Source organism: Sapajus apella, unplaced genomic scaffold, assembly GCF_009761245.1.
Source record: "Sapajus apella isolate SASKATOON/1434 unplaced genomic scaffold, GSC_monkey_1.0 scaffold2, whole genome shotgun sequence".
In the NCBI taxonomy this organism is placed as follows: Eukaryota; Metazoa; Chordata; class Mammalia; order Primates; family Cebidae; genus Sapajus; species Sapajus apella.
Genome location: NW_022436942.1, coordinates 71,197,791 through 71,224,526, shown reverse-complemented (window position 1 = coordinate 71,224,526; position 26,736 = coordinate 71,197,791). Strand labels below are relative to the sequence as shown.

Below are 26,736 nucleotides of genomic sequence, written 5' to 3'. Positions count from 1 at the left end.
TGTGTGTGTGTGTGTGTGTGTGTGTGTGTGTGTGTGTGTGTGTGTGTCTGGGTCTCCAGGTGTCTGCCTCCTGTGTGGTCCGAGGACCCCCAGCCCCCTACACCTCCTTCCACAGGACAGCGACTGTCTGGAAGAGCCTGGGCCCCTTCTGGGGGGAGGAGTACACCGTGCACCTGCCTCTCGATTTCCACCAGCTGGCCTTCTATGTGCTGGACGAGGACACCGTTGGGTGTGTGGCTGGGGAAAGTGGGATGCGTGGGTTGGGGACCCAAGCCTGGGCACCTGAGGGGAGAGGGTATGTGGGTCCACACCCCACAGGGGCGTGCCCTCTCACCCAGACCTTGACGCCTGCACCCGCTTCTCTCTGGTTGGGGCAAGGGAGTCCCTGACTCAGACCCTCATGTGCCCACCCTCCTGCAGGCATGACGACGTCATCGGCAAGATCTTGCTGAGCAAGGAGGCCATTACAGCTGACCCCCGAGGTGGGCGAGCGGCAGGGGCAGAGGGAGGAGGGGGCCATGCTCAGGCTGGGCATTTGCGGGGGCATAGCACATGGCACCAGGAAGCACAGAGCCTTCAGTGGAAACTTATTTCTCTTGTTGCTTTTGTCTTTAAATTTTGTTTGTTTTTAATTGTTGTTAGAGATGAGGTCTTGCTCTGTCCCCCAGGCTGGAGTACGGTGGTGTTACCATAGCTCACTGCAATCCTGAACTTCTGGCTCAAGTGATCCTCCCATCTCAGCCTCCTGCCTAGCTGGGATTACAGGTGCATGCCACCACACCCAGCTAATTTTTTCAGAAATATCTTGTAGAGACGGAGTCTTGCTATGTTGTCCAAGCTGGTCTCGAACTCCTGGGCTCAAGCAATCCTCCCACCTTGGCCTCCCAAAATGTTGGGAGTACAGATGTGAGCCACTGTGCCCAGCCTAGTCTTTACTTTTTGAGCAGTTAATTTGTTTTCCTAGTTCAATATTCAGATTTTACAATAAGCACCCCGGCTATTCTACTCCCTTCCTGACATTGTCAGCTCCTTGTATGTCCTTCTAGAAATATTTTAAACATATACAAGCAAGTAACAGTGGTAGCGGCAGGCTGGGCGTGGTGGCTCTCCCCTGTAATCCCAGCACCTTGGGAGGTAGAGGCAGAGGCAGGAGGATCGCTTGAGCCCAGAAGTCCAAGAGCAGCCTAGATAACATAGGGAGACTCCATCACCACTACAAATTATTTAAAAACAGTAATAGCAGCAAACACTTATATACCGTATATATAAATATAACCATGTATATTTGTGTATTATAAATATAAACATATATTTATGTATAATAAATATATATATAAATATGCTGACCACTAAGTTCTTTACATGTATGGTCTCAGTTACCATCATAACCCCATGAGGTACGTTCATCATAATCCTGAGAGGTAGGAGCTTTAATTATTAATGCCCACTTTACAGGTGAAAAAACTGAGGCACAGAGGGTTAAATGACTTGCTCAAGACCACATTATTAAGTGAGGCAGCCAGGATTTGAACCAAAATTATCTGGTTCCAGAGTCTGGGCTTGTGTGTGTGTGTGAGAGACAGGGTCTCATTCTGTCATCCAGGCTGTGACACAGTGGGGCAATCTCAGCTCACTGCAGCCTCAACCTCCCAAGCAGCTGGGACTACAGTGCAGTACCACACCTGGCTAACTTTTGTATTTTTTGTAGAGGCAGGGTTTCACCATGTGAAACCAGGCTGGTCTTGAATGGTCTGAAGTGATTCACCTGCCTCAGCCTCCCAAAGTGCTGTGGTAACAGGTGTGAGCCATTGCACTCAGCTGAGTCTGTGCTCTTAATACTGCACTGTTTTTTCTGTGCTTATACAAATTGCAGCCTTTTACACTCTGCTCTGTGTCTTGCCTTTTAAAAAATTTTAATTGATTAATTTATTTTTGAGATGGAGTCTTGCTCTGTCACCCAGGCTGGAGTGCAATGGCACAATCTCAGCTCACTGCAACCTTTGCCTCCTGGGCTCAAGCAATTCTCCTGCCTCAGCCTCCTGAGTAACTGGGATAAAAGGCACCTGCCACCACACCCGGCTAATTTTTGTATTTTCAGTAGAGACAGGGTTTCACCACCTTGGCGGGACTGGTCTCGAATTCCTGACCTCAGGTGATCCACCTGCCTCAGCCTCTCAAAGTGCTGGGATTACAGGCATGAGCCACCACGCCTGGCCTGTATCTTGCCTTTTTACTTCACTAAGTATCTCTAAGATCTTTCTATAACAGTGCTTTCAGAGTTTCTGCATTCTTCGTTTGCTATGGCTTCGTGGTGCTCCATTGTGTGGCTATACCACTGTTTATTTAGCTAGTTCCCTATTGATGGCATCTGGGGAGTTCACAGTCTTTCCCTGGCTCAAGGAATGCTACAATAACTGGCCTGTACAAATATACTTTCACACGTATGTAAGTTCTAGCCATCAGTCAGATAAATTCCTAGAGGTGAATTGAAGAGTACGTACATTCGTGTACTTGATAGCTGCTGCTAAATCACCCTCCATGGAGGAGGTAACAATTTACTCACCCCACGCTCTCTCGCAAACAGCTCTCAAAACTTTTGATCGTGTATCTGACAGGCTAAATATTACCTCAGCGTAGGTTTACTTTGCACCTCTCCATGAGTGAGATTGAAAACCTTTTTTATATACAGTTTTGAAGAATCACTTCATTTCCTCTTCCATTTATTGTCTATTCATATTATACATGAATTTCGCCCCACACTAGGTTGTTTGCCTTTTCTTGTTGATTTGTAGGAGCTCTTTACATATTGGGGGAGTTAATTCTTTGTCATATCAGCTGCAATATTTTTTCTCCATTTGTCTCTTATGTTTTGACTTTGCCTATAATTTTTTCACGTATACAATTTCTTTTTCTATTTTCAATCTCATATTTTTCTTTTGGTTCTGAATTTTCTATTAGACCTAAAAAGACCTTCCCAACTCTAAGATTAAGCGAATGGAGCGAGACTCCTTCTCAAACAAAAATGAAAACAAAAGCAAACACCATTAGCTAAAACCTAACAGGGCATGATACACAAAAAGCAAGGAGATCATGAAGGATTTCCCTGAAAGCAAACATCAATATCAATTCTACGGTCAACAAAGAGACTAAAACTTGGACTGGGGGAAGGTGGATGTTACAAGATATGAGGATTCTCCATTAGGCTGAGACCCTCGAGGGGTCCCAGAATAACCAACTCCTCTCCAGGGATAAGCATCTTCACTTAGGTTTCCCACAGAGTAAGATCAAACAAACGTGATTTCACAATCAAAGATCAGCAAACACGCAAGGAAATGAGACACCATAGTCAAGAGTCAGCAGAAACAATAGTCATCTGATTTAGACCCAAAAAGACTTTAGATTCTGTAATTATAATATACAGGATTTTTAAAAAAGAATCAGATTTAAAGAAATAAAATATGTAATCACAAGAAAGGCCGGCAACCACAGCAATAAATTACAAGTAATTTTGCAGGCAGATTTTTAAAAAGAACCAAATAACATTTTTAGAGGTAAGTATAATTGTTGAAATAAAAAATTTAAATGGCTCAGTGAAACATCAGATTATTCACAGTTAAAGGGAGATTTAGTGAACTGGAAGAAAGGTCTAGAGAAATTTTTCAGAATTCATCTTAGAGGAAAAGAAGGAAAAAAAATAAAAGTTCAGAGACATGGAAAATAACTGTGGAGGTTTAACATGTATTTAACTAGAGTTCCAGAAGGATAGAATTTTAAAAATTAGAGACAGGCAAAAGTCATAACAAAAATTGGGAAGAGGAAATAATTTTTAAAAATCGATCTAGAATTTTACAGAACTAAAGGAGGGATATGATTCCATAAATAGGAGAAGCACAATTTTAAATTTTAAGCAAGATTAAAAAAATCTGTATCTAGATGCATTGCGATGAAACTGCAGTGCATCAAAGACACAGTCCTCAGAATTGTATTAGGCAGAAAAGGCTGGGCATGGTGGCTCCCGCCTGTAATCCCAGAGCTTTGGGAGGCCGAGGCAGGCAGATGGCTTGAATTCAGGAGTTCGAGACCAGCCTGGGCAACATGGCAAAACCTCATCTCTACAAAAACCACAAAAAATTAGCTGGCTGTGGTGGTACACATCTGTAGTTGCAGTTACTGGGGAGGCTGAGGCAGGAAGATTGCCTGAGCTTGGGAGACTGAAGCTGCAGTGAGCCGACATTGTGCCACGCCACTGCACCCCAGCCTGGTGATGGAAAGCCAGAGGTCACTGGAACAATGTCTTTCAAAGTGTTGAGCGAAATAGGGAGAAATACCCAAGATTTTTTTTTTTTTTTTTTTTTTTTGAGGGGAGAGTAGGTTGGGATGACATGATAGAGTTCTTTTTATACCATAGCGAAGTGTGTGACAGCACGTGGCTCCTAGCATTGGCCCTAGGACTAACGACACTGCCTGCGTTCAAATTCTAGCTCTGCCGTTTGCTAGCTGTGGGACCGTGGACAAAGCTCTTCCTCCCTGGGCCTCATTTTCCTCATCTGAAAATGGGGATAATTGCAGCATCTGTATCAGAAGCCAGGGTCTTAACACATTTTTAATTTTAATTGAGGCAGGGCGTAGTGGTTCATGCCTGTAATCTCAGCACTTTGGGAGGCCGAGGTGGGTAGATCGCTCGATCTCAGGAGTTCGAGATCAGCCTGGGCAACACAGTGAAACAAAACAGTACAAAAAGTATCCAGGCATGGTGGTGCTGCATACCTGAAGTCCCAGTTAGTCAGGAGGCTGAGGCAGGAGAATCGCTTGAGCCCAGGAGGCAGAGGTTACAGTGAGCCAAGATCGTGCCACTGCACTCTGTCCTGGGCAACAGAACCAGACCCTGTCTCAAATAATAATAATAATAATGAAAATAATGCTAACTGAATTTTTAAGTTAACGCAATGTCCAGTACATGGCAGACACTTCATATATGCTGGTGCCTGTGACCTCCAGGGATTGACAGCTGGATCAACCTGAGCCGAGTGGACCCAGATGCAGAAGTGCAGGGTGAGGTTTGCCTGTCGGTACAGATGCTGGAGGATGGGCGGGGCCGATGCCTTCGCTGCCATGTGCTTCAGGCCAGGTATGCTTAAGGTGGAGGTGGTGTGGAGGGTAGTCTGAGAATGAGCAGGAGTCCCTTGGGTCTCCCCTGCTGCCTTGCCTTTGGGACCTCCTCACCCCTGGGGCACTTCTGGGCTGACGGTCAGGTTCCATGTATGGACAAATAGTCCAAGCTCATTGGGTTGTAAGTTCCTGGGGCAAAATCCTGTTGAGTCCCCAGGGACTAGCAGCAACAGACCAGACACTCAGGATGACAGGTGACAGGTGAGTGTGCAGGTGTAGTCATCAAATTGTAACTAACAAATACCCAATTCATACTGGCTTAAGCAAAAAAGTACTTTATTGGCTCATATGACTGACATATAGCTTCAGGCATGGCTGGATCCAGGTGCTCAAATGATGCCATTGGGAATCTGTCTTTTAGCTCTGCTGATCTTTGTGTTAGCTTTGTTCCTAGGCAGCCTCTCCCCAGGTGAGAGATGGCCCTAGCAGCTCCAGGCTGGCCCCCTGCCAGCCTAGCCACTCCAACAACAACAAAAAAACACTTCCATTTCCAACCACTGTCCTGGGATTAATTTTGACCGGCTCAGGCTGGGGCACATGCCTATCTCTGAACCAATTACATTGAATAATGGGTCAGGCCTGAGTCACAAGCCCATTCCTGGGGCGGAGGGAGGGATTGGCCCCCACTAAGTCATGTGAGAGAGGGGTAGTGAGGAAGACGGGTCCTGTCCCAAAGAAAAATCAGACGGAAGATGGATGCAAGACCAGGAAAAATCACAGGTGGCCCTCCAGGGGCAGCAGCTCACCCATCCTCCCTCCTACCAACTCATCATGGCCATCCCCTTCTCCTTTCCTCAGCTCTCCGTCATCTTGCTCCCCCAATGCCCCCACCCTTCCCCCCTCTCTCTCATCCTGTCTTGCTGCCTCTTTTTCACCACCCCAGCTCTCACTTTTAGGCAAATCCATGCCCAGATTGGGAAGGGCCTCCTATTTCTAGCTTGCTGTGTGACCATAAAGCCCTTCCTTGCCCTCTCTGGGCCTCTCCCACCACCTCCAGACTTTTGCTTCCAGCCTTGGCCCCAGCTGGGGCTCCCTAGAGTCTGGTTGAGGGAGAACCAGGGGGGAAGGGGACAGGCTGAAGGACTCAGCAGGGGGCAGGGGCTCCTTGTCTTTCTTGTGCCCATGGTCCCTTCCCCAGCCACAGGGCTGTGCAGGATCCTTGCAGGCATGAGAGGGACTGATGATTGCTGTCGCTTAGCAACCAGGCCAGCTCCTAGGAAACCGAAGAAGGCTTTGGATGCTGAGCAGGAGTGGGAAGGGAGCAGGAGGAAGAAGGAAGCAGCCCCCGGTGTGGGGGTGGGGTGGTGGTGTGTTCCTGGGTTTGGGAAACCACAAGAAGGAGGGATGGGGAAGCTGCCTGGAGTAAGACTTTTGGGTTGTCATGGCAACCAACGGGAAGGAGTCCCTGCCTCGTGCCTTCTCTTGGGTCCTGGACAAGGTGTGGGCATGGGTGTTTGTTGAATGAATAAATGAATTGAGCAGCCACCACCTGCCAGGTGCTGTGCTAGGCCCTTCACACACATCATCCCACCTCATCCTCAGCTCTATGAGGTTGGTCTGTTATTACTCCCATTTTTCAGGTGAGGAAATGAAGGCTTAGAGAGGGGAAGTGACTTTTCCTAGTGTCCCCTAGCCAATGAGTGCAGAGCCAGGCTTTGAACCTATGCATCAAGTTTCCCATCTGGGGCCTCCAGGGAATCTAAGGCTCTCCCCACCACCCCCACTGCACTTGCTGGGCTTTGTGATGCAGGACAGCACTTTTTGGTGCCTCGTTTCCTCATCTGGAAAATAGGGACATACGAGTGCCTCCCCACAGGGCGATGACAGGAAGACGCTGGGTCCTGATGGGCAAGGTGATGGGTGTCCCTAGCTGGACCCTTACAGTGGAATAGTTCGTTGTCCTGGAAACCAGCAACATTGGAATGATCTGCTCGGATCAGCCTTTCCAAGGCCCACCTTGGGTGCCGTGTTCCCTCACTCCTTTCCCCGTCTGTTCCCAGGGACCTGGCTCCCAGAGACATCTCTGGCACATCTGACCCATTCGCACGTGTGTTTTGGGGCAGCCAGAGCTTGGAGACCTCAGTGAGTGGTGGGGAATGAAACCGGGAAGGAGTGGGGCATCTGGTGGTGGGGTGGGGGTCCCCATCAGCTCTCCCACTCACAGACCACTTCCCTCGTCCTCAGACCATCAAGAAAACTCGCTTCCCGCACTGGGATGAAGTGCTGGAGCTGCGGGAGATGCCAGGTGCCCCGTCCCCACTTCGGGTGGAGCTCTGGGACTGGGACATGGTGGGCAAGAACGACTTTTTGGGCATGGTGAGCCTCACTCCCTGCAACACCCTCCATGGCTCCTCAGTGCCTCCAAGGGGGAAGATGAGACGGGCTGAGTCCTGGCTCCCAGAAGGGTGGATGTGCAGCTGGCTCATCAGGTTCTCCTGGTTAGGCCTGGGTGATGCATTTCCATTGCTCTATTGTACAGGTGAGGAAACTGAGGCTGTTAAAGGTATAGGAACCTACCTAAGATCACAGGGCAGGCCCAGATTCTTATTCTGGGATGAGAGCATGACAGATGACTGTGTGCTGGCCCTGTGCTGAGTGTCTCTCCCACAGAGCCTTGCTGCTTAAACTTCATGGCCACCCTTTGAGGCTGGGCCTGTTGCTATCCCCATTTTACAGATGGGAACACTGAGGCTCAGAGAGGCTAAGTGTCTTTTTCAAGGTCGTAAGGCTAAGAAAGAGCAGAGCCAGGATTTGAGTTCGGATCTCTTTCACTACAGACCTACGCCCCTAACTCCTACTCCTGGAAGTCCTAGGCTCAGGGTTTTTCTCCTGGTTTTTCCATCTTTGGAAACAGCCTGGTAGTTTCTCAAATAGTTAAAGATAGAGTTACTCTATGGCCTAGCAATTCCTCTCTTAGGTATATACCCCAAAGAAATGAAAACCTATGTTCACACACAAAACTCTGACATTACTGTTCAGCATGAGCCATAACAACCCAAAATGGAGAAAACTCAAGTGTTCACCATACATAAACAAAATGTGGTCTCTCAATACAATGGAATATTATTCAGCCATAAAAAGGAATGTGGTACAGTAAGTCCTCACTTAATGTCATCCACAGGTTCTTGGAAACCATATCCTCAATCAAAATGACATACTGTATACTGGAGGAACTTAACTCTTGCTTATCTTTTAATTTTTAATTTTTTTTTTTTTTTTGAGAAGGAATCTTGCTCTGTTGCCCAGGCTGGAGTGCAGTGGCATGAACTCAGCTCGCTGCAACCTCCACCTCCCGGGTTCAAGCAATTATTTTGCCTCAGCCTCCCAAGCAGCTGGGATTACAGTGCACACCAGCATATCTGGCTAATTTTTTTATTTTTAGTAGAGACAGGGTTTTACCACGTTGGTCAGGCTGGCCTCGAACTCCTGACCTGAAGTGATCTGCCCACCTCAGCCTCCCAAAGTGCTGGGATTACAGGCATGAGCCACCCGCCTGGCCTTAATTCTTGCTTATAGTAATTAGCCATGGTATGTTTGATCTCCTTACATGTTGTGAGTCAGGACTTACTGTACAGGCACATGCTACAACATGGATGAACCATTATGCTAAGGAGAAAAAGCCAACCTCCCCCCCCCGCCAAAACACGTATGATTCTGTTTATACGAAATGTCTGGAATAGGCAAATCTATGGACACAGAAAGCTGTTTAGTGGTTGCCAGGGGCTGGGGGGCAGGAAGTGACTGGTCATGAGTACAGGCTTTTTTAGGGCTTGTAGACAATGTTCTGGAATCAGCGGCACAAGTAATTGCGGCAACTCTTTGAATATACTAAAGATCATTGAACAGTACACTTTAAAAAGGTGAATTGTTCGGGATGTGAATTCCATTTCTATAAAGTTCTTTTAAAAGACAGAGGGTGGGGGTTGAGGGTCTTCAGAGCTGTCCTCATTCCTTTTGATAGATGAAGTTTATGTCCCTAAACAGAGCTGAAAATACACTCAGTCCAGACATGCTATCTCTAGCAGCTGTGTGACCTTGGGCAAATCACTCCACGTCTCCGAGCCTCAGTTTCCTCAACTGTAAATTAAGTGTCCCTGGGATGCCCTCAGTGTCCTGGCAGGAGCTGATAATTTGAGACTTGCTGGAGAGAAGGAGGGGGCCCTGGCAGGCCATTCTGCCTCTCTGTGGGTGGGCGGTGTGCTCTTCCAGGGCTGGGTGAGACCTGAGCAGGGCAGGGCCCGGCTGAGGGTCTGTGTGTCTCTCCCTAAAGGTGGAGTTCTCTCCGAAGACCCTCCAGCAGAAGCCGCCCAATGGCTGGTTCCGCCTCCAGCCCTTTCCCAGAGCAGAGGAGGATTCTGGGTAAATGTGGGTGCAGAGGGAGGGGGCCAGGCTGGAGTCACGTTGGGCAGCATCCACAGCTTGTGGGCAGAGCCCATGCCAGCCCACACACTATCACTATGCCACTTAATTCATGCATTCATCCGTTTAACAACTGTCTACGGACGGTCTCTCAAGGTGTTTACATAAGTCCACGTGAGTTCGCTTTACACCCATTCACCTATTCACGTGCAAACATGTTGGTTCACATTTGATGTATATTCAGAACTTTGGGTCCTTCCACATGTGTCCGTACTGTTTATTCTTGAGCACACTTGGTTAAACCATCTCTGCTTGTCCTGTCTTGTTTATACCCATCAAGATCAGTTCACACCTGTTTGTACTGGCCACACCTGTTCACACCCGTCCACACTTGTTCACACTGCTGACACTCATCTACACTTGTCCACACATCCTGTACATAATTTGTGTACCCCGGCCATATCTACCCACTCCGGCCACAGCTGTTACATTGTTTGTGTACATTCCTTTTTTAGTTTTGAGATGGAGTCTTGCTCTGTTGCCCAGGCTGGAGTACGGTGGTATGATCTCAGCTCACTGAAACCTCTGCCTCCAGGGTTCAAGTGATTCTCCTGCCTCAGCCTCCTGAGTAGCTGGGATTACAGGCCTGTGACACCACGCCCAGCTAATTTTTCGTATTTTTAGTAGAGTCAGAGTTTCACCATGTTAGCCAGGATGGTCTTGATCTCCTGACCTCGTGATACGTCTGCCTTGGCCTCCCAAAGTGCTAGGATTACAGGCGTGAGCCACAGTGCTCGGGCTGTACATTCCTGTTTATACCTGTTTGCACCTGCCTACCCCTGTTCACGCCTGTCTGCACGTGTCTATACCTGCCCACACCTGGCTTGTTTTGCGAATATCCACCCTCTTCCCATATGTGCCCGTTGGCCTCTCGTGGCTCTCTACACCTGGCCATGCGCACTTGTGCTCTTCCATAAAGGCATCGTTTCTTTTCTTTTTTCCTTTTTATTTGAGATAGAGTCTTGTTCTGTCACCCAGTCTGGAGTGCAGCGGCACAATCTCAACCTCTGCCTCCCAGGTTCAAGCGATTCTCCTGCCTCAGCCTCCTGAGTAGCTGGGACTACAGGTGTGTGCCACCACGCTGGCTACTTTTTGTATTTTTAGTAGAGATGGGGTTTCGCCATGTTGGTCAGGCTGGTCACAAACTCCTGACCTCCAGTGATCCACCCACCTCAGCCTCCCAAAGTGCTGGGATCACAGGCAGGAGCCACCGCACCCAGTCGGATCTTTCATTTTCTTATGATCTGATCCTGGACAGGGGGAGCCTGGGTGCCCTGCGCCTGAAGGTGCGCCTGATCGAGGACCGCGTCCTGCCCTCCCAGTGCTACCAGCCTCTCGTGGAGCTGCTCATGGAGTCTGTGCTGGGGCCAGCAGAGGTGGGTGCAGCAGGCAAGCAATGCTACCGGGGGTGCTGGGGGTCCAGACCCTGGCCTCCCCTGCCTCACAGAGCCCTATCTAGGCCCATCAGCTTTGGAGGTCCCAGGGGCCGAGGTCACCTCTGCCTCGCGTCCCCACCTAGGAGGACACTGCTAGCCCCCTGGCTTTGCTGGAAGAGCTGACCTTGGGGGACTGCCGCCAGGACCTTGCCACCAAGCTGGTGAAACTCTTTCTTGGCCGGGGACTGGCTGGACGCTTTCTGGACTATCTCACCCGGCGTGAGGTGGCTCGGACCAGTGAGTTGCCCGCACAACCCCCTGCCATCACCCCCTCTCCCCAATGATGGGCCTGCAGGAGGGTCCCTGAGGGAGGAATGGGGAGGTATCAGGCAGAGGGAAAGGGCTTCTTGTTCTGTGGGTCCCTGTAATGTGCACCCCCAGACAACTGGGAGCCCAATTGCCTGCTCAGGCCCTGGTTTTGCCACTCGTGAGCTGTGTGGCCTCAGGCAGTTCACTTAACCACTCTGGGCCTCTGTACTGTGAATGGGGTTGATGTTTTGGGTCTTCCTGATTCTTGGGGCTGGAAGAATCATGACCCCCACCTTGGGTAAGTGGGGTGAGCTGGGTGCAGCTCCCCAAATCCCAGCAAACACTTCCTCCTGCCCTCCCAGTGGATCCCAACACCCTCTTCCGTTCTAACTCCCTGGCATCCAAGTCGATGGAACAGTTTATGAAGGTGAGTAGGTGAAGGCCTGGGGGGGCAGGCACAGCTTCCTCGAGTCAGTCCTTCCCAGTGCCTGCCTCGATCCCACACTCGGCTGGCTTCACACAGCACTGGGTGGCCGAGCTGCAGTGCTGGTGGCTGGTGCCAGGCCTCGCCCTGGGTTGCACCTGGGTGTGTCCCCCACCCCCCCACCCCAGCCCTGGCCTCTCTGAACCTCTCCCTGCATGGTGCCCCCTGTGTCCCGCTCATGGGCATGCCCTGGCCTCGCCTTCAGCCCTGCCCTGTGTGGTGCCCCCTGCCCCCAGCTCGTGGGCATGCCCTATCTGCATGAGGTCCTGAAGCCCGTGATTAGCCGTGTCTTTGAGGAGAAGAAGTACATGGAGCTGGATCCCTCCAAGATGGACCTGGGCCGTACCCGGTGAGCAAAGCCCTGACCCTCTGATGGCCTCTCTTGGCTACCCAGAGCCCTGTCTGGGGACTGGGTTCATGCTGACTGCCACCCACCCTGGGGGCACGGCTGCTCAGGAGCTCAGTGGCTGAGCTCAAAGCCTTATACACGAGCCCTTAGGTCCTCAGGCTGTAGTATAGGGTTATGTTTGGGACTCTGATACTAAGCTCCCTAGGTTTGTAATCCCAGCTCTGCCACTACTGGTGGACAAAATTGCCAAAAGTTGTTAAGTTGTTTTCGTGTGTGTGTGTGTGTGTGTGTGTGTGTGTTTGTGTGTGTTTGAGACAGGGTTTTACCCTGTCACCCAGGCTGAGGTGTAGTGGTGTGACCATGGCTCACTGCAGCCTCAACTTCCTTGGCTCAGGTAATTCTCCCACGTCAGCCTCTTGAGTAGCTGGGACTACAGGTGCACATCATCACGACCAGCTAAGTTTTTGCACTTTTAGCAGAGATGGGGTTTTGTCACATTGCCCAGGCTGGTCTCGAACTCCTGGGCTCAAGCAATTCTCCTGTCTCGGTCTCCCAAAGTGCTGGGATTACAGGTGTGAACCACCGCGCCTGGTATAATCAAATTTTTTAAGATTAAAAAACCTAAAATATTGATCTAATGTTCTTCCACTTAATGTGCATATTACTTCTAAAATATCCCTTATCCAGCTTGTGAGAATATTGTGGCCTGAAGCGTGGGCTCATGACCTCTGCTCCATGGTTTGTGGGACTTAACTGACTCATGCATGTGCTCCACAAGCATTTGTGATTTTTTTTTTTTTTTTTTGAGAGCCTCTATCGCCAGGCTGGAGTCCAGTGGCACAATCTTGGCTCACTGCAACCTCTGCCTCCCTGGTTCAAGAGATTCTCCCTCCTCAGCCTCCTGAGTAGCTGGGACTACAGGCGTGTGCCACCACGCCCAGTTAATTTTTGTATTTTTAGTGGAGATGGGGTTTCACCATGTTGGCCAGGATGGTCTCGATCGCTTGACCTCGTGACCCACCTGCCTAGGCCTCCCAAAGTGCTGGGACCACAGGTGTGAGCCACTGCGCCTGGCCAGTGATCTTTCTTACTGTGGTGCTGGGGGTCCCCGACATTAGTGATCTTTCTTACTGTGGTGCTGCGATTCGCTGACATTGGTGATCTTTACCACAGTGGTGCTGGCGGTCCCTGAGTGGGCTTGCCTGCAAGGGAGATGGTGGAGTGCTCAGTGGGATTTCGAGGAAGCACAGCAGTGGCTGGAGCTCATTCCACCCCTCCGTGGGCTCCTCCTCCTTTCTCTCCAGAACCTTCTCCTATGTGGCCCAGAAACCTGGGGCTGTGGAAAATGATTGCTGGGGTATCCATTGGGGACTGTGGCAGAGACAGGAGAGGGTCTTTCCTTGTGCTGTCCACACCTTCTGACTACATTAGAGGCAGGTGTCAGGACCCCCTCTTACTGATGATGCAACTGAGCCTCAGAGAGGGAAGGTCACCTGCCTGAGGTCACACAGGACTCAGTGGGCACCCATGGGGAAAGGGCATCAAGGGACCTGGGCAGGGCAGAGTGGCAGGCAGGCTCTGGAGTTGGCAGTCCTGAGTTCTAATCTCAGCTGCGCCATCTCCCCAGTAACCTCTCTAAGCCTCGGCTTTCTTCTCTGTTAAATGGGAACAGTAAGGCCACGTACCCCATCAAGTTGCTGTTAGGATTAAACGAGACCCTGCCAGAGACAATGAATCCAGGGCTCAGCACATTGGGTCCAGGACACAGTGGGGCTGAGAACCCCCAGTTCTCGGTCTGGGTGTGGGCAAGACCGACCCTCAATCTGTGGGGAAAGGAAGGAACACGGTAATTGCAGATGGAAAAGTGCTGTTCTATCATCCACAAAACAAAACAATTACTGAGTGCCAGGCTCTGGGCTGAACACTGAGGATACAGCAGGGAACAAACAGTCCCAAGTCCCTATTCTGGGGGGAGACAGATAATAAGCAACTGGAGGAAGAAGGTTTATTGTTTTTGTTTTTTTTTTTGAGAGGGAGTCTCGCTGTGTCACACAGGCTGGAATGCAGTGGCGCAATCTTGGCTCACTGCAACCTCCACCTCCCAGGTTGAAGTGATTCTCCTGCCTCAGCCTCCTGAGTAACTGGGATTACAGGCGTGCACCACCACGCTGGGCTAAGTTTCATATTTTTTGGCGGAGATGAAGTTTCACCATGTTGGCCAGGCTGGTGTTGAATTCCTGATCTCAAGTGATCCGCCGCCTCGGCCTCCCAGGGTGCTGGGGTTACAGGCATGAGCCACTGTGCCCGGTTGGGAAAATGTTATTGAAGGGGACCAGGGAACGAAAGGAAATGAGGCAGGTTCCCTGCCATATTCCATAGGGTGGGGACAGGGGCAACCTCACAGGGAAGGGAACATCTAAGCAAAGACTGACAGGCAGTGAGAAAGGGAGTCTTGTGGAGATTTAATGGGAGAGCGTTCTGGGGAGGCAGATGAGCCCAGTGCAAAGGCTGTGAGATGGGAATGAGCTCATCCTGTTAGAGGAACAGCAAGAAACCTGGTGGGAAGGGGCAGGAGGGAGGCTGCAGAGGTGTGGGAAAGATGGGTCCTCTCTGAGCTCAGCGGGCCGGTGGAGGGTTTGGGGCAGGCAGATGCTGAGCCCTGAGGCTGAGCTCCTCCGCCGGTCCCTCCAGGAGGATCTCCTTCAAAGGCGCACCCTCGGAGGAGCAGATGCGGGAGACCAGCCTGGGGCTGCTGACGGGCTACCTGGGGCCCATCGTGGACGCCATCATGGGCTCGGTGGGGCGCTGCCCGCCTGCCATGCGCCTCGCCTTCAAGCAGCTGCACCGGCGCGTGGAGGAGCGCTTCCCCCAGGCAGAGCACCAGGTGCGCTGGGCTGGGAGGCTGAGGCTGGGGACGAGCCAGAGCTTGTCCAGGGTCACTCGGAGGAGTCAGAGCAGAGCTGAGACCTGAAGCCAGGCTGCCGGCATTAGAGCACTCTGTCCTGGCAGAAGTGGGGACGGCGTTCTTGGCAGGGTCCGGGTCCTAGGAATGATAATAATCATAAAAATAGGCTGCGCGCCGTGGCTCAAGCCTGTAATCCCAACATTTTGGGAGGCTGAGGAGGGTGGATTGCTTGAGGTCAGGAATTCAAGACCAGCCTGGCCAACATGGTGAAACCCTTTCTCTACTAAAAATACAAAAATTAGCTGGGCATGGTGGCACATGCCTGTAATTCCAGCTACTCAGGCGGCTGAGTCAGGAGAATGGCTTGAACCCAGGAGGCAGAGGTTGCACCAATGCACTCCAGACTGGGTGACAGAGATAGGCTCTGCCTCAAAATAAACAAATAAATAAATAAAATAATGGCAGCTAACATTATATGTAGCCTGACCATGGGCCAGATCTCATTTTAGGTGATTTATGCACTTATTACCCTGTCTAATCATCACTTGCACCCCGTGAGGTGGATACCAGGATTATTCCCATTTTACAGAGGAGGAAACCGAGGCCCAGAGAGCTTAAGTCACACAGCTAGAAAGGGGTTACATTGGGACTGGCACTCACCCAGGCAGGCTGGCTCCTGGGTCTGTGCTCATAACCGGCAATTAATAGAGTCTGGCACAAAGTAAGTGCTTCTTAAAATTCCAGCTGTACGCCAGAGAGAGAGGAAGTAAGAGAGAAGAACGCAGATCTGGTATACAGTAAGTGCTCAGAAACACCCAGAATAAAGTCTAAAAATAAATCCCTGCAGGTGTAGTCTATACTAACGAGGATAGAAAAGTTGAAAACTCAGACGCTGTGAGTTTCCAGCACAAGAACCAAGCAGGCAGCGTGTGCGGTGGTAGTGAGTTGTGCGGACTGCGGCCAGCTGGGGCCCCCAGAGCTTGTCTAAAGTGGACAGCTCCAGGGGATCACTGCCATATAGAAACGGGAGCCAAGTACTGCCAGATCTTTAGAGATTCTGGATTTTATGTGAGGCGTCTTATTTATTTATTCATTTATTTATTACTTTTGAGATGGGGTCTTGCTCTGTTGCCCAGGCTGGAATGCAGTGGCATGATCATAGCTCACTGCAGCCTCTACCAGGCTCGAGTGATCTTCCCACCTCAGCCTCCCGAGTTTCTGGGATTACTTGGCTGCACTGCCACACCCAGCTAATTATTCATTTATTTTTGTAGAGACAGGATCTCACTGTGTTGCCCGAGAGGGTCTTGAATTCATGGCCTCAAGCAGTCCCCCTGCCTCCACCTCCCAAAGTGCTGGAACTACAGGCGTGAACCTATGTGCCCAGCCTGGCCTCTTATTTTTGAAATGTCAGCACGAATTCACCTGAAAACCAAACACACAGAAACATTTTGGGTCAAGCATTTCAAAACATTTGTGGTTGCACTGGCCTATCGGCCACCAGTTTGAGACCACCTGGTTGAATACTGAGCACACTTCCCGAGATGGCTGTCACTGTCCTCACTTGCAGATAACATCGGGTGAGACTTTTCTGTAGTGCTGATGTATCAGACCCAGGGGTCACTTTGCAGGAAGATCTGAGACCTGCTACAGGACGTCACTGTCATAGCCCACTTCCCAGAGCATCATTGGAGAGCATTTGAGTTATGCCATATTTCTCTTCACTTTCTGTTTACAGACAGGGAAACTGAGGCCCAGAGAGGCAAAACACCTTGGCCAAGGGTTTTCCAGACTCCCAGTTGAGGTCCCTCCCCTCCTCCCTGAGGAGTGAGCTCTGGGCCTTGACTCTGGGATGTAGCTTGGCTTACACCTCACCTGGCTAGGCTCTCACCCGGGCTGCCGGTAGAGGTGTTAAGTCGGGCACAGCAGTGGCAGGGAACAGGGAGGAAAAGGAGGAGGCCAGCTCCCAGACAGCCTAGACCTTGTAGGAGGAGCCAATATCGGTGACACCCAAGTGTCCCCTAGTTCTCAGCCCCCAAGGTGGGCCGAGAGCAGGGACTTTCTCAGGCCCAGGGAACCCAGGGAAGCCTCCTTCTCTGCTGTGCTGATACCGGTTCCTCGCCCTCAAAAAGGAGGAAGCTAATGAGCTGATATGCAGTCTAATATTACTCTGGACTACAGATGGTGGGGTGGTAGTGGTCACTTTGGGGACAGTTCAGGGCTTCAGATGGAGGGGAAGACGCTCCCTCTGGGCAGTTCCAGGTACCCAGCTCCTGCAGGGCTCACTGTCAAGGCCAAGATGACACCCCAGGGAGGGCATTGTTTCATGTGTGACTGCAACCTCTAAATAAACACAGGCGCAGACTCTCGGGCTAAATGTAGTGGGGCAAGTGTGAGAGGTGGGTGGGGAGCTGGTTTGCGGGGAGCAAGATGCACCTAGGATGGAGGGACACCCTTCCCTGAGTCACCTCCACTGGCGCTGGGGAACAAGCCTTACCTTTAGATGGGCCGGGCCCCAGACTCACATGGAGGGGCACCGTACTCTGCAGTTTGTAGAGGGCAGAGGTTGGGGGTGGGGAGGTGCACATAGGATGGACCCAAGCCCATCAGACTGGGTTCAGTACTGATCTTCAGTTTCCTCATCTGAAAAAATGGGATGGTAGCACCTACCTACCCCTACAGGGTTATCTGAGGACTAAACGTGGTAGTTGAGGCTTGGTTTCTAACACTTGGTGAGGGCTCCTTGGTAGCTGGTGTTGAATGGCAGGAGAGTGTGGCGAAGAATAGAGAGTTCAAATCCTTGGCTGGGCACGGTGCCTCACACTTGTAATCCCGGCACTTTAGGAGGCCAAGGCGGGTGGATCACTTGAGGTCAGGAGTTTAAGACCAGCCTGGCCAGCATGGTGAAACCTGGTCTCTACTAAAAGAAAAAAGAAAAAAAAAAAAAAAAGAAAAAGAAATATGTATAATATATACACACACATATACATATATATATACACACAAAAAAATTAAAAATTAGCTGGGTGTGGTGGTGTACACCTGTAATCCCAGCTACTCAGGAGGCTGAGGCATGAAAATCACTTGAACCTGGGAGATGGAGGTTGCAGTAAGCAGAGATCATGCCACTGCACTCTAGCCTGAGTGACAGAGCATGACTCTGCCTCAAAAAAAAAAAAAAAGAATAAAAAGAAAAAAAAAATCAAAGTCCAACTCCCGGCTCTGCCACTTATGGCTGTGTGGCCTTAGGCGAGGAAACTTCCCTCTCTGGGCCTCAGTTGCCTCTGCTGTAAAATGGAGATGCAATGCTTCCTGGGGTGAGTATTACATAAACAAATGTATAAAGAGGTACCTGTCCTGCTGCTATTATCATAAATCCCAGATCTGGGTTTGAATCCTGATTTTGCCACTCATTAGCTGTGTGACCCTGAGCAAATCGCTTGATGTCTCTGAGCTTCTGCTTCTTCATCTGTAAAATGGGAGTCATGATGGTGCCTCCCTCATAGGGCTGTGCTCTTGGCATAGTGCTTGGCACAAAGGCAATTCTGAGGACATTTGGCCAAATTTGCTTTTGTAGAATTGGTTTTGTTATTCCATTTTCCAGGTGGGAAAATTGAGGCCCAGAGAGGAAAAACTTCCTTGGCTGGCCAGTGGGGCTTCCTGGTCAATTTCCTATCCCATTTCTCTTTGCACCGCAAATTTCTAGTTCTTGCTGCCTCAGTTTACCTGGCTGGGAAGTGGGTTTGGGGGGGCTTCTCTTACCTGTTGCTCCTCCCAGCAGGACGTGAAGTACCTGGCCATCAGTGGCTTTCTCTTCTTGCGATTCTTTGCACCAGCCATCCTTACCCCGAAGCTGTTTGACCTGCGGGACCAACATGCAGACCCCCAGACGAGCCGCTCACTGCTGTTGCTTGCCAAGGTGCCAGCTGTGAGGTTCCCCCATCCCCCATACTCTTAGCCAGGGATAAAGCATGGTAGGAACAGAGCTGGGAGGCCAGACCCGCGGAAGACCCAAAGAACACCCAAAGAAACCCATGTCTGAAACACCACCACTAGGATTCCATTCCAAGGGTGAAGGCAGTCATTATGACTCCAGTTTCCTCTTTGGAAATGAAAACCCAACCCTTCCAGGAGGAGAGTGGAAAGCAGGCTAGCAGTCATTCACACCTGGGTATGAGTTAGATCATCTTTTGCAAAGGGGCAACAACTTGAGATTCTGCTGGGCTCCTGGTATGCATGGAGCATTCCATGGTAGGACTGAGCAGTCCTGGCTGGGGGAGGGTCTGGGCTTGGGAGGGAACAGAATAAAGTCACTGGAGGGTGCAGATTCCAAAAAGAGGAAGGCGAAACATATATCACCTAAGGCAGTCATTGATATGAATCTTCTTATTTATTTATGTATTTCTTTGAGACAAGTCTTGCTCTGTCACCCAGGCTGGAGTGCAGTGGCATGATCTTGGCTCACTGCAACCTCCACCTCCTGGGTGGAAGCGATCCTCCCACCTCAGCTTCTGGAGTAGCTGGATTTATAGGCGTGCACCACCATGACTGGCTAATTTTTGCATTTTTAGTAGAGATGGGGTATCACCATGTTGGCCAGGCTGGTCTTGAACTCCTGACCTCAAGTGATCCACTTACCACAGCCTCCCAAAGTGCTGGGATTATAGGTGTGAGCCACCATGCTTGTCAATATAAGTCTTCCTTTTACTGAGCACTAATTTGGGAGCCAGGAGTCCACAGAGGGCCCTCCCCTCTGCCGTGACCTTGGCCCTGGCATCCCCCGATTCTTTGCTCCAGGCTGTGCAGAGCATCGGAAACCTGGGCCAGCAGCTGGGCCAGGGCAAGGAACTGTGGATGGCCCCCCTGCACCCCTTCCTGCTGCAGAGCATCTCACGTGTCAGAGACTTCCTGGACCAGCTGGTGGATGTGGATGGGGATGAGGGTGAGTTCCTCTGGTCCTGCCACACCTGGCTTCTCAACCCAGTTGGGACACCACTCAGGGATGCCCCTTTCCCCCAACCAGCTCCTCAGCACTGAAAATGTGAATCTGTGGGTCAGTCAGTCAGTCAACTAACATTTCCTGACACCTACTGTGCTAGGTCCCAGAGATGAACAGAGCCCAGAGCCCAGGTGCTGTCCTCCAGGCCATCCCAGCCAACATGGGGTTGTGGTTGTGGGTGGGATCGTGGCATGGTGTGCATGCAATCGACAAACATCTGTTAAGCGCTTACTATGTAATAGGTACATTTCTAGGTGCTCGGGATACAGCAGTGAACAAGACAGAGAAAAATCTCATCTTATAGAGGTTTTATTTTGTTGGGGACCACAGGCTGTCAGCAAAATGAATAAGCAACTTATGTGCGTTGTTAGAGAGCTGTAAGTGCTAAGGAGGGAAAATCAAGGAGGAAAGATAGGACCTGAAAGGGAACGGGTAGAGAGCCGTGAGGATCCCAGGAAGAGTGTGCCAGGCAGTGCACAGCATGTGCAAGGGCCCTGAGGTAGGACAGAGAGCAGCAGTGAGGACACCTGTGAAGAAGAGTGAATTGAAGCAGAGGGGAGGCAAAGAGGCGAGGCCAGAGAGGTGAGGGGGCCTCATAGGCATCGGGAAGGATTTCAGCTTTGACTTGCAGTGAAACAGAACCACAAGATGATTTGTAGTAGAAAAGTTGTGGTTGAGTCCATGCCAAATGTGGGGGCCAGGTCATCACCTAGTTGGGTCCCAGTCCCATGGGAGCAACCTGTCAGAATGTAGAGCCTGACTGTGGCACGGTGGGGTCCCTGTGGTGCTGGGGTGGGGTGGTGGGGCTGTGTCCTGGCTCCCTGGGCATGGTTAGATGCAGGGCACTGCCTGGATGGGACCCCGTAGGGTATGGCTGCTCCTGCAGGAGGGCGAGACCAGCATGGCCAACATGGTGAAACTCTGCAGATTTCTCTGGTTGGAGAGGTCTTCAGGGGCTACTCTGACCACTTCCTCCTCCCGGCTTCCATGATTGCATTCCCTATTGAGGGAGTGGAGTCGGAAGTCATCCTGCCTCTAAGGGAGCAGAGAACAATGTCCATCCATTGAGGCCCTCCCTGGGCATGCTAGTGGAGCAGGGTGAGCCTGAAGAGGGCAGGCTCACTGTCCATCGTCTCATCTCCCATTTCCCAGGGGCTGCTGTCCCAGCCAGGGCCCTGGTCCCGCCCTCAGCGATTGTTCGAGAAGGCTATCTGCTGAAGCGCAAGGAGGAGCCCGCCAGCCTGGCCACCCGCTTCGCCTTCAAGAAGCGCTACGTCTGGCTCAGCGGGGAGACCCTCTCCTTCTCCAAGAGTCCTGAGTGGCAGGTGGGGTTCTAGTCCACTATGGAGGGGCTTTCAGGGGTGGCCTTTTTCAGGGTGCTGCCTCTTTGTACCCACCAGGATCTAGGTCACATGCTAGACGGATTGTAAATTTTGGATGTGTTCACTAGGAACATGTGCAGACATTCAGGCACATCCATCCAAGCATTCATTCACCCGTTCATTCATTCATTCAGCAAATATTTATTGAGTGCCTACTATGTGCCAGTGTCCTAGGCACTGGAGATACAGGAGTGAACAAGACAGGTGGAAACCCTGTGCTTGTGGGGCTGGCGTTCGTGACTAGAATGCCCCGAGACCTGTGCTGGAATCTCCGGCACGGGGAGCTTAGTGCACAGCAGTAGATGGTCACAGCTAACACTGGGAAGGGAGCCCATGCCAACCCTGTCCATTTTATCAGATCAGCGGAGATTCTAGGGGTCCACTCTCTGGGTTCTGATTTTGGGTCCACCCGATGAGTGACCTTGGAAGGGTCATCTATCTTCCTGTGCCTCAGTTTTCTCATCTGAAGGTTGGGGAGAATAATCGAACCAACCCCAGAAGTTTGCTGTGATCATTAAATAAGTTGATCAATGTTAAATGCTTAGAACTGGTCCCAAGCGCCATAGAAGTGGTAGCTACTATTAGGAAGGAAACCGATGCGGACGCCGAGAGAAGTCACTTAGAAAGGTGGCGGCGCCAGTGGCTCACGCCTGTAATCCCAGCACTTTGGGAGGCTGAGGTGGGCGGATCACCTGGGGCCAGGAGTGTGAGACCAGCCTGGTCCACATGGTGAAACCCGGTCTCTACTAAAAATACAAAAATTAGCTGGGCGTGGTGGTGCATGCCTGTAATCCCAGCTACTTGGGAGGCTGAGGCAGGAGAATCGCTTGAACCTGGGAGGTGGAGGTAGCAGTGAGCCATGATCGTGCCACTGCACTCCAGCCTCGGCAGAGAGAGACCCACTCAATTAAAAAAAAAAATGGATAGGGCAGGACTCGTGAACAGCCCACCTGGATGGATGGAGGGGCACACACAGCACAGACTTAGTGGGTGGAATGTCCCGCCTCTGGGAACTGAGTTCACCTGCCTCACACAACCAGACGGAAGCTGTCCCCACCCCGGCCCTAGACCCCAGCCCATCCGGCAGCGACAATCCTCTTCCCCAGACGCGCCACTCCATCCCGGTGTCGCACATCCGCGCCGTGGAGCGCGTGGACGAGGGCGCCTTCCAACTGCCCCACGTGATGCAGGTGGTGACGCAGGACGGCGCGGGGGCGCTGCACACCACCTACCTCCAGTGCAAGGTAAGGCCCCGCAGAGACTGGGAGCTGGGGCGTCCCTCGGTTCCCACCCCGCCCCCTGATCGCCTCCCACCCGCTGCAGAATGTGAACGAGCTCAACCAGTGGCTCTCGGCCTTGCGCAAGGCCAGCGCCCCCAACCCGGACAAGCTGGCCGCCTGCCACCCCGGTGCCTTCCGCAGCGCGCGCTGGACCTGCTGCCTCCAGGCTGAGCGTTCAGGTGAGGGGACAGGGCGGACTGCAGGCTCCGCCCTTCTCACCCGTCAATCAGCGGGTGTCCCACCTCCGCCCGGGCTGGCCGTGCAACTTCGGGCAAGTTACTCAACCTCTCTATGCCTCAGTCTCCTCAACTGCGAAATGGGGTTAATGACAGTGCCTACCTACCTCATGGAGTTGTGAGGATTAAATGGCTAGGTTTGCACAAAGCGCATAGGACGGTACTTGGCCCATTCGGCGCATTTTTAAAGTACTCACTAGGTGCCAGCATCCAGTGGTGCCCAGACATCACGTAGCTTGTTCTCAAGAAAGATGGATGCATAACCCCCAATTTTTTTTTTTTTTTGTGACAGAGTCTCACTCTGTCTTCCAGGCTGGAGTGCAGTGGCACAATCTTGGCTCACTGCAACCTCCGCCTCCAGGCTTCAAGCAATTCTGCCTCAGCCTCCTGAGTAGCTGGGATTACAGGTGTGTGCCACTGCACCCAGCTAATTTTTTTTATATTTAGTCGAGACGGGGTTTCACCATGTTGGTCAGGCTGGTCTCAGACTCCTGACCTCGGGTGATCCACCTGCCGTGGCCTCCCAAACTGCTGGGATTACAGGCGTGAGCCACCGCTCCAGGTCCGAGACTGGTTTTTAAGTTATGTGTAGAGACAAGGTCTCGCTATGTTGCCCAGGCTGGTCTCGAACTCTTGGGTTCAAGTGATTCTCTCATCTCAGCTTCCAAAAGTGCTGGGATTTCAGGCATGAGCCACTACGCGTGGCCTAGAAGTAGTAGATTTGAGGAGGGGTTTTAGAGGCAGAAGGGGCAGGGCTTGGCAGCTGCCTGGCTGTGGGGGCTTCTGGAAGGGAAGAGGACATTACTGATGAATGAAGCTATGTCCCCTCAGCTGCTGGCTGCAGCCGTACACACTCGGCCGTCACCCTAGGGGACTGGAGTGACCCGCTGGACCCTGATGCTGAGGCCCAGACAGTGTATCGGCAGCTGCTCCTGGGGCGGGACCAGCTCAGGTGGGTGCCCCCACCCATCCCATTTCACCTATGACCAGCCAGCCCAGCCACCCACCATGGCCTTACTGTGTTCATTTAGTCACTCTTTGCATGTGTGTTGGGGGATCTTCCCCGGGGCCCTGGCCCAGGCCCAGGGTGGGAACTGGGTGTATCCACTGTCAGGGGTTGGGAAGCATCCTCAGTGGGAGGGGTTTCTCATGCAGAACTGGGTCTTGGGATCTTTTTTTTTTTTTCCCATTTATTTTATTGCATTTTAGGTTTTGGGGTACATGTAAAGAACATGCAAGATTGTTGCATAGGTATACACGTGGCAGTGTGATTTGCTGCCTTCCTCCCCATCACCTACATCTGGCATCTCTCCCCTTGCTATCTCTCCCCAGCTCCCCACCCCCCTGGGGCCCCAGAGACCCTGGCACAATTCACGTAAAATCTTGGCCCCTGCACTTGCTAAATCACCTTGGATAGACCTCTTTCCCTTGCTGGTATGAGGATCACTGTCACTGTTACTTGGTGACAGAAATTTGTCCCAACTGATTATAGAGTGGGTTCTGAAGCTGACCTACCTGGGTTCAAATCCTGACCTAGCCACTTACCAGATGTGTGATCTTTTTTTTAAAAAAATTATTTATTTATTTATTAAATTATTTATTAATTTAGATAGAGTCTAGCTCTGTTGCCCAGGCTGGAGTGCAGTGGCATGATCTCAGCTCACTGCAACCTCCTCCTCCTGGATTCAAGCGATTCTCCTGGTTCAGCCTCCCAAGTAGCTGGGATTACAGGTGCTTGGCTAGCCACCACGCTCGGCTAGTTTTTGTATTTTTAGTAGAGACAGAGTTTCACCATGTTGGCCAGGCTAGTCTCGAACTCCTGACCTCAAGTAATCCACCACCCTCATCCTAGCCCTCCCAAAGTGTGGAGGTTACAGGCATGAGCCACTGCACCCGGCCAGGCTGTGTGATCTTAAACAAGCTGCTTCACTTCTTTGTACTTCAGTTTCCTCATTGGAAAAGGGGGATAGTAATGGTAGGGACCTTGTGGGTTTTCCTGAGGATCAAAAGAGCTAATACAGTTAGAGCACTTTGTAGGCGCCTGGGCACGTAGCTTTCAATAAATGGTAATGATGATGATGATGATGATGATGCTGTGTGACCTTAGGCCAGTTACTTAACCTCTCTGTATCTCAGTAATCATCTGTATAATGGAGCTAATAGTAAATACGTACCTCATATAAGTTTGTCATGATAATTAAATGAGTTACTACATGTAAAAGGTTTAGAATAGCATCTGGCACTCTAGAAATGTTTGCTGTATAGATGATGATGATGATGGTAGATGGCGATGGTGATGATTCAGCAAAACTAATTTCTCAGAGAACCTCTGGGGTAGAAAGCAGGATTGGGAATCAGGGACCAGACTTGTCTTTCTCCTTCTCACCTTCCAGGCTGAAATTGCTGGAGGATTCCAACATGGATACAACTCTGGAAGCAGACACAGGTAAGGGCTCCTGTACCATAGAAGGTAAAAGCCAGGCACAGTGGCTCACACATGTAATCCCAGCGCTTTGGGAGGCTGAGGTGGGCGGATCACTTGAGGTTGGGAGCTGGAGACCAGCCTGGCCGACAGGGTGAAACCTTGTCTCTACTAAAAATGTAAAAATTAGCCAGGCGTGGTGGTGCACACCTATAATCCCAGCTACTCCGGAGGCTGAGGCAGGAGAATTGCTTGAACCTGGAATGCAGAGGTTGCCGTGAGCTGAGATCATGCCATCGTACTCCAGACTAGGCGACATAGCGAGACTCTGTCTCAAAAAAAAAAACAAACAGCAGCAGCTGAGGGGTCAAGGAGGTCGCTTTGAACTCGCAGGCACGTCCCCGCTGTCTGCCAAGCACACCCCTATGTCCTCCTGTTTCCAGTCTATCATCGGGCCATGGGGCTGTGTGGGGGCAGTCTCAAGGATTTTAGGGTTCTCAGGGCGCAAGGCACATCTGCAGCGTGAGAAGCCATAGGGTCGGGGTTACAGCAGCCTGCCCTGGACTGGCTGAGCCCCTGTGGCCTCTTGTCTCCCTCCTAGGGGCCTGTCCTGAGGTCCTGGCCCGGCAGAGAGCAGCAGCTGCCCGCCTGCTGGAGGTGCTCGCAGACCTGGATCATGCCCATGAGGAATTCCAGCGGCAAGAGCGAGGGAAGGTGGCCCTGGGCCCCCTCGGCCCCTGAGGAAATGCCAGAGCCAGCCTGGAAGGAGGAGCAAGGAGCCGGGAGGGCCCTCCTCAGCGCATCCTGCCCCAGAATTCTCCTCCCAGAATTCTCCTCGTACGTCTTTGATCCTGTGGTTTGGAGGCTCCCAGAGACATGCCTAGTCCTGTGTGCCTAGAGTCCAGAACTCAGGGCGTAGAAGCCCTCTGCCAGGGGCCAGCCTTGCGCTGAGTGAACCTCGTTCTCTGGGTTGATTCAGTCTGGAGTGGATAGGATAAGGAACCTGACTTATTTGACTGAGACTGGGGTCTCTGCTTCACCAGACTGGCCTCTATCCATACCAAGGAGGCCAGTGTGGCCCTGAGCTGCTGGATACAGCTGGACCTGAATTCCTGATGCCCATGTGATGTTGTTGCCCCAGATAGGCACTAAATGGGCTCACCCCTTTCTGTTTTTGTGTCTGCTAATCTCTATAACCTCACTGATTCTTCTGTACCCTGCCCTAGGCCTAGGACCCCAAACACAAGCTTCCAGAATCAGTACCCTCAGGAAGGACCGAGGCTGGGTGAGGATCTAGTGTGCCATGCTTAGACCCTTGGAACCTGGGAAACCTTGGGCAAGGCTCTTTGACTCTCTTTGAGTCTCAGATTACCCTGCATAAAAAGAGGAGGGACAGTCTAGATGTG

The 26,736-nt window shown here is 51.4% G+C and overlaps 1 protein-coding gene across 3 annotated transcripts in view; it reads left to right on the top strand.

Annotated features, from left to right (window-relative positions):
• RASAL1 (RAS protein activator like 1) overlaps nucleotides 1-26,696 on the top strand; it is a 33,547-nt gene extending 6,851 nt beyond the window's left edge. Inside the window, exons 4-22 of one of the 3 annotated variants that reach the window (XM_032240421.1) lie at nucleotides 116-229; nucleotides 421-482; nucleotides 4,999-5,128; nucleotides 7,170-7,251; nucleotides 7,354-7,485; nucleotides 9,440-9,528; nucleotides 10,847-10,964; nucleotides 11,108-11,261; nucleotides 11,636-11,700; nucleotides 11,994-12,106; nucleotides 14,798-14,990; nucleotides 18,790-18,930; nucleotides 19,809-19,953; nucleotides 21,163-21,335; nucleotides 22,499-22,636; nucleotides 22,716-22,851; nucleotides 23,740-23,860; nucleotides 25,302-25,354; nucleotides 25,932-26,696. In XM_032240421.1, the coding sequence (XP_032096312.1) occupies nucleotides 116-229; nucleotides 421-482; nucleotides 4,999-5,128; nucleotides 7,170-7,251; nucleotides 7,354-7,485; nucleotides 9,440-9,528; nucleotides 10,847-10,964; nucleotides 11,108-11,261; nucleotides 11,636-11,700; nucleotides 11,994-12,106; nucleotides 14,798-14,990; nucleotides 18,790-18,930; nucleotides 19,809-19,953; nucleotides 21,163-21,335; nucleotides 22,499-22,636; nucleotides 22,716-22,851; nucleotides 23,740-23,860; nucleotides 25,302-25,354; nucleotides 25,932-26,071 (2,299 nt within the window). In that variant the 3' untranslated portion in view covers nucleotides 26,072-26,696. The remainder of the gene's footprint in view (nucleotides 1-115; nucleotides 230-420; nucleotides 483-4,998; nucleotides 5,129-7,169; nucleotides 7,252-7,353; nucleotides 7,486-9,439; nucleotides 9,529-10,846; nucleotides 10,965-11,107; nucleotides 11,262-11,635; nucleotides 11,701-11,993; nucleotides 12,107-14,797; nucleotides 14,991-18,789; nucleotides 18,931-19,808; nucleotides 19,954-21,162; nucleotides 21,336-22,498; nucleotides 22,637-22,715; nucleotides 22,852-23,739; nucleotides 23,861-25,301; nucleotides 25,355-25,931) is intronic. The other 2 variants (XM_032240442.1, XM_032240431.1) reach the window with 2 other exon arrangements.
• Nucleotides 26,697-26,736: the final 40 nt, after the last annotated feature.